The sequence below is a fragment of the Vombatus ursinus genome, unplaced genomic scaffold (genome assembly GCF_900497805.2).
Source record: "Vombatus ursinus unplaced genomic scaffold, bare-nosed wombat genome assembly UNPS02014810.1, whole genome shotgun sequence".
NCBI classification, from domain to species: domain Eukaryota; kingdom Metazoa; phylum Chordata; class Mammalia; order Diprotodontia; family Vombatidae; genus Vombatus; species Vombatus ursinus.
Genome location: NW_020954588.1, coordinates 40931938 through 40942560, shown reverse-complemented (window position 1 = coordinate 40942560; position 10623 = coordinate 40931938). Strand labels below are relative to the sequence as shown.

The window sequence follows — 10623 nt, the reverse complement described above, 5'->3', positions numbered from 1 at the left end:
CTTCCTTCCTTCCTTCCTTCCTGGCTCTCAATGAAGTTCTCTTCCCATAATGCCTTTGCACTTTCGATTCACAGCTGAATTAACAGATATTCAGAGACAGCACAGCATAGCGCACAGAAATCTTGGCATACGTAAGAACTTGAGTCCAAGTCGCATTTGGCTGGGTCACCTGAAAGAGTCATGAAATGCCCTGTGCCCCTAGACAACTGTCTAACACTAAGTTATCTGCAATAATGGCTCATCTGAATTGGTAGATGGAATTTCCCCCCTTCCAATGAATTCACAGGTACAAAGCATTTATTTTGGAGAAAATAGATATTTCCTTTCTTTTCTTTTTTAAAATTTTTATTAAAACTTAAATACATAATAAGAAAAGAAAAAGAAACATATTATAAACATATTAAAACTTAAATATAAAATAAGAAAAAAGGTCATGTGCACAGCAGAATATAAGAGAGGATTCAAAATATATGTTTCCTTTATTTTTTCAAAATACCTACAACCCACCCTGTATTACAAACTGGCCACACTTTACCTTGAGAAATTATCCTGTTATAAAATTTAAATTGTATATATCTCATTGCAGAAATACCATTCTTTGAGTGAGGCATTCTCTCTTTTCCCTGAAGCCACAGAGCATTGTGTCTTTCCAACATATCTAGAAACTGATACTGCTTCGTTCTTGGCATTAGAATTATGGACACATAAGCAGTTCTCGAAGATGGAGACATATGAATAGTGCAGTGAAAATTCTGATGCATGGCCCTTTAATTCTTTTGTAATTGATGGGTATTGATTTCACTTTCATAATCTGTAAAGTATAAAAAATGAGTATGTGTTGCATTCCCCCACCTCTGTCAGCCCCCAGACCTTTACATAGAACCACATGACTGTCATATTGACTGATGCTGATTTAAATTCTGTAAGCACTGGGGCATCCAAATTTAACCGTGGATATCCATCTCCATGGTCTACTCCCAATACGTAAAATTTCCAAAGACAAGTCACGAGCTTCGACCCTGTAAGCCGGTGCCTCCAGTTGTAAACATCAGATCCTCAGTGACTATTTCATTACACAAGCAGTGAGCAAATTCATTTGTAAAAATGACTTTTCATAATTCTCTCCCATGAGGACCTTCCCTTTTCCAATTTTGAGTTCCTAGGAGGGCTTCCATGTTGGAATGTTTGCAGTCTTCCACTGAAGCTATTAGTTAATTGCATTCCTGGTGAGGAAAGTGAGACTGGTCAAATTCAAATGCTGTTGTGAAATTCAAGCCCACTTGGATTTAGGAAAGGCGCTAATGCCCACAAGGAAGGCTGTATCATTTAGCCTCTGGCTCCACCCCTGGGTAATGGGCTATTTACTATCTCAGAAACTTCTTGGTATATCAACAGTGTCAGAGGTCAGACTGCAGGGGACTGCAGAAGCCCAACTCAACAACAACAACAACAAACTCATCTACAGTAAAGTAAAGACATTAATCAGTAAAGAAGCATTTATTAAGCCTCTACTGTATGCCTGGCCCTGGTGCTGAGAAAACAAAGACATTAATGAAACAGTTCTTGCCTTCAAGGTGCTTACATTCTATCAGAGGAAGCAGTCAACTAGCAGTTATTAAGTGCCTACTACATGCCAGACACTGTGCAAAGCCCAGAAAAGCATGTATACTTGTAAGCAGATGGACAATATTCATTTTAACTGGCCTCAGTTTCCTCTTCTGTTAAATGGGGATAACAGCATCTTCTTCCATGAGTTGGTGTCAGGATCAAATGAGAAATAATTGTAAAGTGCTTAGCACAGTGCCTGGCACATTGTAAGAACTGTATTAGCACATTGTAAGTTAGCCATTATTATTATTTTTTCCCATTCAAAAACCATGTCACCATTTCCTCATTAGGTTCTCCTTGTATATGTGTTTGATGGACTCACCCTTTATTAAAGATATTTTACCTTTTATTTCAGTCTGGAAATGAAACTAAGTACTGTGAAGCTTTCAGAAGGAGCCTCTGGGCATCATTTCCAATGGATTTTTCTGTGGAAAAAATACCCTAACTTAAATGAAGGGCAAATGTGCTAATTCTAATAATTTTTCTCAAGTAAACACTGGCCTTTAGATTTTCAAATATAAGCTTTATTTACTTGGACATGTGGTCAAACTACTCAATTATGAAGTCTTACTATGAATATTATTTGCTGGATTGAGCCAAGGAAGATATTTAAGAGAAGAGCCAAAGCTCCTCCAGGACCTTCCTCTGATTAATAAATTAACATGTAATGGGGTCAGAGGGACTTGGGAAAGTGTGGTCAAGGGAAAATATGATGTGAAGTGCATCACATTCTGATTGGGCACACCGCAGAAATAAGATACAGTTATCCCTTTCACATCACGGGGGTTAGGGGCATGCATCCCCATGATCTAGAAAATCTGTGTCAAATTTTTGGCCCTCCTTTTGTACCTGAGAAGAAGTCTGAATTATTATGGTATTAAGAGATAAAATACGTTGATATTATACAACACCATACATATGTTTTACACAGTTCTGAGTTTCTAAACTGTTTCTGTTTTGTCTGCTGGCCTTTGTGTATCGTCTGCAGCTTTTGCAAACCTCCCAATTAACTTCTTGTGCCTACCCGTGATGCATTGAAACCTTGATGGAGAAAGTCAAAATGTGGAAGGGTTAACTGTACTGTAAAAGGAATCACAATCAATCATCAAAAAGCATTTATTAAGCACCAGTTTACATGTCAGGCACTGTGCTAAGCACTAGAGATAAAAAGGAAAACAAAAACATGCGCACACATTAATGACCACGGTCTCTGCTTTCAAGGGCCTCATAGTCTAGTGACAAATATATAACTATCTAGATATGTACAAGATATACAGAGTATGTGAAGGAAATCTGAAAGGAGGAGGTATTCAGAGCTAGGGAGACCAAGAAAGAACTCCTGCAGAAGGCACTGAGCTGAGTCTTGGAGGAATCCAGGGGAACTGGAGGCTGAGGTGAGGGGGCAGAACATTCCAGGCATGGGGAACAGACAGCCAGAGACTTGGAGACAGGACAAGGAATGTTGCCTTCAAGCAACTGCAAGTAGGTCCATGTAGTGGAATCATAGAGAGTTTGGAAGGGAGTTAAGGTGTAAGAAAACTTGGAATTGAGGAAGCTGTGAAGAGCTTGAAATGCCAATCAGAGGACTTTATTCTGGAGCCTGGTGAGGACAGGAATCCACTAGAGCTCCTTGAAAAGTGGAGGTGGCAGACTCAGACCAATGGTTTAGAAAAACCACCTTGGCAGCTTAGTGGAGAATGGGTTGATTTCAAGAGAGACTTCAGGCAGCATCAGGAGTCAGCCCCTCTGGACAATGAGAATGGGAACTGTGGCAAAACATCCCATCTCCTAATGGTTGTCTTAATCATTTGAAAATATTTCAAAAATAAGTCATGTGGAACTGGATCCTTGAGGGAAAGGTCTTTTTCGTGTTTGTTCTTATATCTCCTGTTCTTTGCATAGTGACTAACACAAAGTAGGCATTTAACAAGTGCTTAATTGAATAAAAGTTGTTTCAAGAGGTGACAGAAAACCTCCTCTCAAGAATTTGCTGGTCATTCTGTCCCTTTGTAAAGTGAAAATACTCATGGACCTGAGCCGTGTGACTACAATATAATGTATGACCCATAGTAGTACTACTCAGCCCTATTTCTCCATAATCTCAGTTTGTCTGCCATTTAGAGCTCTTTGCCATTTCTGGCTCCCTCTTTGTGTTTGGCCAAGGCAAGAATCAGAGCCTACCTATCTCTGATCTCTGCTGGCCAATTGTGGGTCTGCCAATGAGTGGTGCTTCCAGGGGTCAGGGCCCATACTTCAATGCTCCAGTCCCTTCAGTGAGTTTCCTGCCTGCTCCATCTGCCTGTCCTTTGGCTATCCTACTGTCATCCATCCCTATGCATCTCCAGCCCAACCAACACTGCTGATCGGTAGCCAGAGGAGCCATGACATTTGTCAAAACCATCCTATGATTCCATTTTTAGAAAGTTCATCTTGTTAAAGAGAAATCTACTGGCTTTTAGAGGATAGAGAGCCAACCTTGGCATCAAGAGAAGTCCTGCCTTCTGACATGTCCTGACTTGGTGACCCTCTGCAAATTACAGCCTTCTAGTGCTCCAGGTACTTAAGCACTCTGTGGCAGGAGTTTGTAATCCAAGATTCTTGAACTTGTTTATAAAAAAATTTTTTGATAACTGAACTTTGATATAACTGATTTCTTTTGTAATCCTATGCATTTTACTTTATGCATTTAAACGAATGATTCCAAGAAGAAGTCCAATGGCTGTATTAGAATGCAAAAAGTGTTTATGGGCACAAAAAAGGATAAGAATCCCTGTTCCAAAACATTAAGTTACAGAGCAGTGCTGGCTTTAGTTGGTGGAGGGAGTATCTTACCAGCATTTCCCCATTCCAATGAAATCACAGGTTTGGTTCAATGAAATAAGTAAAATCTTGTTTTACCCAGTGAGTTTGACTATAGCTCATGAAAAATGTGGATGAAACTGATCAACAATGATCTCAAGTCCCAACTTTCCAGACTAAACTCTCCTCTTCAGGCTTTCAGTTTCATCAGAAGCTTAAGGCTGCCAATCTTGGCCACATTCCCTTCTTTATCAGTGAGTTTATTTCCTTTGTGCTTTGGAGGAAGCTGAGCTTACTGACAGCTTTCAGCTTGCTATCTCTATTTCAGGAAAACCCAGCAACATGTTAGCCTGTAAATAGTGAGCTTCATCCACGAGCCAAATTCTTTTAAGATGTTTCATGTCATGGATCACAAACAGTGTCTGCCATATTCAGAAATGTTTGATACCTGTTAATCAGATTATTTTGTTATTGGATTATCATGAGGGCAGCAAAATATGGTGTTGGAACAAGCTGAGTCATGGCAGACCAGTACCTGAGCAGTATAGAGCATACTGGGACCTCAGGGCAGTGTAATTGCATACAAGACACCCTTAGAAACCTTGCAAGTCCACATCCTCATGGTCAGCTACTGAGGCCTGGTAGCCCTCCAAGAGGATATACCAATGTCTGAATAAGTAAAAGCATATTGAGACTCTTGTAGCTATGCTCTCTTACCAGGAGGAAGTCCTACCTGATTCCTGTTCTCTCTTAAAATCCATTTGACTATGAGCTCCCTGAGCACATGAAGGGGTTTTTATTTTTGGTTTATTTGGTTGTGTGTGTGTGTGTGTGTGTGTGTGTGTGTGTGTTTGCCTTTCTTTTGTATCCCTAGTGGTCAGCACAGTGCCTGGAAAATAGTAAGTGCTTAATAAATGTTTGTTGCCTTGACAACTCCCTCCATACAGTATTGCTTCATGTACACAGAATCATAATGAGCCAGTCTCAAACACTGGCAATGATGGCAATCTTTCTGACCACTTAAATACTCTCTCTACATGACATTCTGCAGTCAAAGGCAGAAATGCAAGTTTGTAACACTAGTGCAACAACTTAAGCTGCTCCATTACCGCTTTCTTGTTTGGCTGCATTGTCTTCCCCGCTGTGCTAACAACTACAGAAGTCCAAAATGCTGAGTAGACATAAAGTAAGGAAAAGAATAGAGTTAGGGCAGATTACCCCGATACAGATTCATTTTTGGTGAAGAAATATGCTTTTGTTCTGGGGTGGTTAAAAAGATGCAAAATGAATATTATCATTTTAACACCAAAGATAGCTGGCAGACTCAAACTTAGGTAGGTCATTCTGGCTTTGCCATAAGGTCCCGACATTAACGGACCATGCTTCCTGTAAATATTAGTCCTCCCATCCATCTAATGCACTCTCCCAGTGGTAGTTCTCCCTCCCTTTCATGTAGCCTGTCACCTGCTTCATCTCCTTTGCTCAGCTCTCCATACCTTCTCCTCAGGGTTGACAGGGGAAGGTCAGGATATCAGCAGCAGCATGGACTGGCAGCAAGGGATAGGCTTTTCTAGGAGACCACCAGCCCCTGTCCCAGAGTAACCACACCTGAATTGTCCCTTCCAACTACCCCAGAAATGAGATCAACTGAATTTGTCTGGCTATGAGGATTCCTAGTTATGTCTCCACCTCTTCATGGTAGCTAATAGCATTTACTTTGTGCTTTAAAATTTATGAAATGCTTTACAAATATTATTGTATTTTCTTCTCACAACAACTCTGGGTGGGAGGTAAGTCTTATTATCCTTATTTTACAGGTGAGAAAACTAATGCTGACAGAAGTGAAGTAACTTATCCAAGGTCACATAACTATTAAGTTCATAAAAGCTGAATTTGAAGTCAGGTCATTGTGACCCCAGGCCCAACACTCTATCCACCATGTCACCCTGCTGCCTGTCGGTATAATTTTGGTAATGACATATTTTTAAGTTCTGATCAAAAGTTATTGAGTATAGAAATTCACACTTTGCTACCCTAAGTGTATTAAATGAAAACTGATTTATGATATTTCTTAGTAATACATTATCAAAAGAAAAATTATTTAATTAAGCAAACTTTTTGCCATTCATGACTGCTATCACTTAACAAGTAGTTTACTCTTTGGGTGCCATTCATCTGAGTTTCATTTTTATAAATATCCATGTTAGATTTGAATAGAGATTGTATTCAGAAGATCACACACTTTTTTTTTTTTGCTACAAATCAAACAAAACTGAAAGACAAATGGTCTTAATGAAACAACTTTCCTTTGGAAAACTCAAAGCTAGTCATCCTAATTCATTGAGTATGAACTCCTAGGCTATTCTAAATGGGTTTAATCAGGCTGTACCAAATGACTGATCGAAACCATGTTGGACAGGAAGTTATCCACCAGGATATATTTTGAAAGTTTGTTAACTCAAACTCTACTGAATTGGAATTTGAAATAACTAATTTGGACAGAAGTTGGGTCAAACATTGCCCTTTATACCCCAATCCAATCCAAGAATCATTTAGTATGCCCCTACCACATACATGGATCTGTGTTAGACACTATCGGATTTAAAGAAAACTCAAGGAATAATAGACTCTTTATTCATGCTACAGATGAATATAAGGAGCAAGATGACTGGAGAATATGTAAATTAATTGGAGCTATTTTAAAACACAAATACTTCAGAGGCAGTCATGCAAAACAACTGAGATTTTACTTAAGGATATTTCTGATCTATTCATTAAAGCAAATCCCCCAAGGGCCTCCACTAAGCAACCCTTTGTTATCCAAGTTCTAGTGTCTACATATACTTGAAAGTTATCAACTTGAATTTTAAATAATAGTTTATAACTTCAAACTTTTCCTGGATTTAGACTGAGCTCCTCTCCCCACCCTGAGCTATTTGTTTTTTTTTTTTAATTTTTTAAATTTTATTTTTTTCCTATTGTTAATAAAATTCACTTTATTGAAATTTAGAATACACATGAATCCAAGGTTAAGCCTAGGGAGGGAGAAGTAACAGTTGACAAAAAAAAAATGTGTCTCTTTGAGGCAGGTGGTTCTCTGAATACAAGCCATTTACTAATATTATATAGCATAGTCAAGAGAAATAAAGTTACACAGCAGCCATGTTCAAAAAATGTGTATCTCTTTCTGCATTTCTTCTTTTTTTGAGACTTTTTTTATTAATAAATTTATTTATTTTTCGTTTTCAACATTTACTTCCACAAGATTTTGAGTTCCAAATTCTCACCCCATCTCACCCCTCCCCCCACCCCAAGATGGCATGCATTCTGAATACCCCTTCCCCTAGTCTGCTTTCTCTGCTATCTCTCCCCCTCCTTCTATTATCCCCTTCCTCTTCTATTTTCCTGTAGGGCAGGATAGATTTCTGTACCCCATTTCCTGTATTTCTTATTTCCCAGTTGCATGTGAAAACATTTTTTTAAACATGTGCTTTTAAAACTTTGGGTTCCAAATTTTCTCCCTTCCTCCCTCCCCACCCACCCTCATTGAAAAGGTAAGCAACTTAATATAGGTTATACATGTGCAGCTATGCAAAACACTTCCATTGTAGACATGCTGTAAAAAACTAACTCTATTTCCCTTAATCCTATCCTGCCCCCCCATTTATTCTATTGTTTATTTTGACCCTGTCCCTCCTCAGAAGTATTTGCTTCTGATTACTCCCTTTCTCAATCTGCCCTCCTCTCTATCATCCCCCTACTCTCTTCCTCCCCTCCCCCCCATTTTCCTGTAGGGTAAGACAGATTTCCATACCCAATTGAGTGTGTATGTTATTCCCTCCTTAAGTCAAATCCTATGAGAATAAGATTCACTCATTCCCTCTCACCTTCCACCTTTTCTCCTCCACTGTAAGAGCCTTTTCTTTTCTATTTTTTTTGTGAGATAATTTACCCCATTCTACCTCTCCCTTTCTCCCTCTCCTAGTATAATCCTCTCTCACCCCTTAATTTTATTCTCCAGATATGACCCCTTCATCTTCAACTCACCCTGTGCCCTCTATCTATCTATCTATCTATCTATCTATCTATCTATCTATCTATCTATTTATATATATCTATCTATCTATATATCTATATACACATACATATAATTTTTTCCCTCCAACTACCCTAATACTGACAAAGGTCTCATGAGTTACAAATATCATCTTTCCATGCAGGAATGTAAACAGTTCAACCTTAATAAGTCTCTTATGATTTCTCTTTCCTGTTTACCTCTTCATATTCCACTTGAGTCTTGTATTGGAAAGTCACATTTTCTACTCAGCTCTGGTCTTTTCATCAAGAATGCTTGAAAGTGCTTTATTTCACTGAATGACCATTTTTTCCCCTGAAGGATTATACTCAGTTTTGCTGGGTAGGCGATTCTTGGTTGTAATCCTATCTCCTTTGCCCTCTGGAATATTATATTCCATGCCCTGCGGTCCCTTAATGTAGAAGCTGCTAAATCTTGTGTTATCCTGATTGTGTTTCCACAATTCTTGAATTGTTTCTTTCTGGCTGCTTGTAATATTTTTTCCCTTGACCTGGGAACTCTGGCATTTGGCTACAATATTCCTAGGAGTTTTCCTTTGAGGATCTCTTTCAGGAGGAGATCCGTGGATTCTTTCAATCTCTATTTTTCCCTCTGATTCTAAAATATTAGGGCAGTTTTCCTTGATAATTTCTTGAAAGATGATGTCTAGGCTCTTTTTTTGATCATGGCTTTCAGATAGTCCAATAATTTTTAAATTCTCTCTCCTGGATCTGTTTTCCAGGTCAGTTGTTTTTCCAATGAGATATTTCACATTGTTTTCTAATTTTTCATTCTTTTGGATTTGTTTTACAGTGTCTTGATTTCTCATAAAGTCACTAGCTTCCAATTGCTCTATTCTAATTTTTAAGGAAGTATTTTCTTCAGTAATCTTTTGGACTTCCTTTTCCATTTGGCCAATTTTTCTTTTTAGGGCATTCTTCTCCTCATTGGCTTTTTGGACCTCTTTTGCCATTTGGGTTAGGCTATATTTAAGGTGTTATTTTCTTCAGTATTTTTTTGGGGCCTCCTTTAGCAAGCTGTTGACTTGTTTTTCATGATTTTCTTGCATCTCTCTCATTTATTTTCCCAGTTTTTCCTCTACTTCTCTTACTTGCTTCTCAAAATCCCTTTTGAGCTCTTCCAAGGCCTGGGACCAATTCAAATTTTTCTTGGAGGCTTTGGATGTAGGAGCTTTGACTTTGTTGCTTCTTCTGGTTGTATGTTTTGATCTTCTTTGTCACCAAAGTAAGATAATACAGTCTGACTCTTTTTGCACTGCTTACTTATGATCCTGACCAATTACTTGAGTTTTAAACTCTTTGTTAAGGTAAGAGTCTGCTTCCAATGTGAAGAATGTATTGTCCCAAGCTTCAGGGGTGTACAACTGTTTTCAGAGGTACTTCTAGGGACCTGTAAATTTTCAGTTCTTCTAAGGTGGTATGATAAGGGGTGGGGTGTGTCCTCTCCACAGCCACAACAAGCTCCCCCATGCCAGTGCTCCTCCTTGCCCCAGGACCACCCCTCAGAACTGTGACCCAGATCCAAGCAAGGGCAAAACAAGAGATTCCTGCCTTAGCACTGGCAAAGAGATCCCTGCAATTCCCCTCTGATCAGTAACTTGATTCCCCCTTAGTCTGCAGCTCAGGAGGCAGCTGCTGCCCCAGACCACGATCAGGACTTGCGGCTGAGACCTAGCTCCTTCTCTCACCACAGTCACATACTTTTCCCACTGACCTTCTAAGTTGTCTTTGGTGTTCGTGGGTTGAGAAGTCTGGAAACCACCACAGCTGCCCATGATTCAGTCCTCTGAGGCCTGTTTCAGGTTCGCTGCAGCCTGCTCGCCCTCGCTGAGCTGCATTTCTCTCCCCACCCAGCGTGATATACCTTTCTGATCAACCATCCAGGTTGTCTTGTGCTGGAAATTTGTTTCACTCTGTCTTTTTGTGGGTTCTGCTGCTTTAAAATTTGTTTAGAGCCATTTTTTACAGGTATTTGGAGGGGGTTAGGGGAGAACTCAAGCAAGTCACTGCTTTCACTCTGCCATCTTGGTTCTACCCACCCTGAGCTATTTGAAATCAATTGGGTTTTATTAAAATGTTTCTGGAACACGGGGTAAATTATGTTTTTGTTATTTGAAATAT

At 39.3% G+C, this 10623-nt stretch overlaps 1 protein-coding gene across 1 annotated transcript in view; it reads left to right on the top strand.

Annotated features, from left to right (window-relative positions):
- Window positions 1-10361, top strand: part of IQCJ (IQ motif containing J) — a 155774-nt gene extending 145413 nt beyond the window's left edge. Inside the window, exon 6 of the mRNA XM_027875785.1 lies at window positions 10305-10361. Coding sequence (XP_027731586.1) covers window positions 10305-10361 — 57 coding nt within the window. The remainder of the gene's footprint in view (window positions 1-10304) is intronic.
- Window positions 10362-10623: the final 262 nt, after the last annotated feature.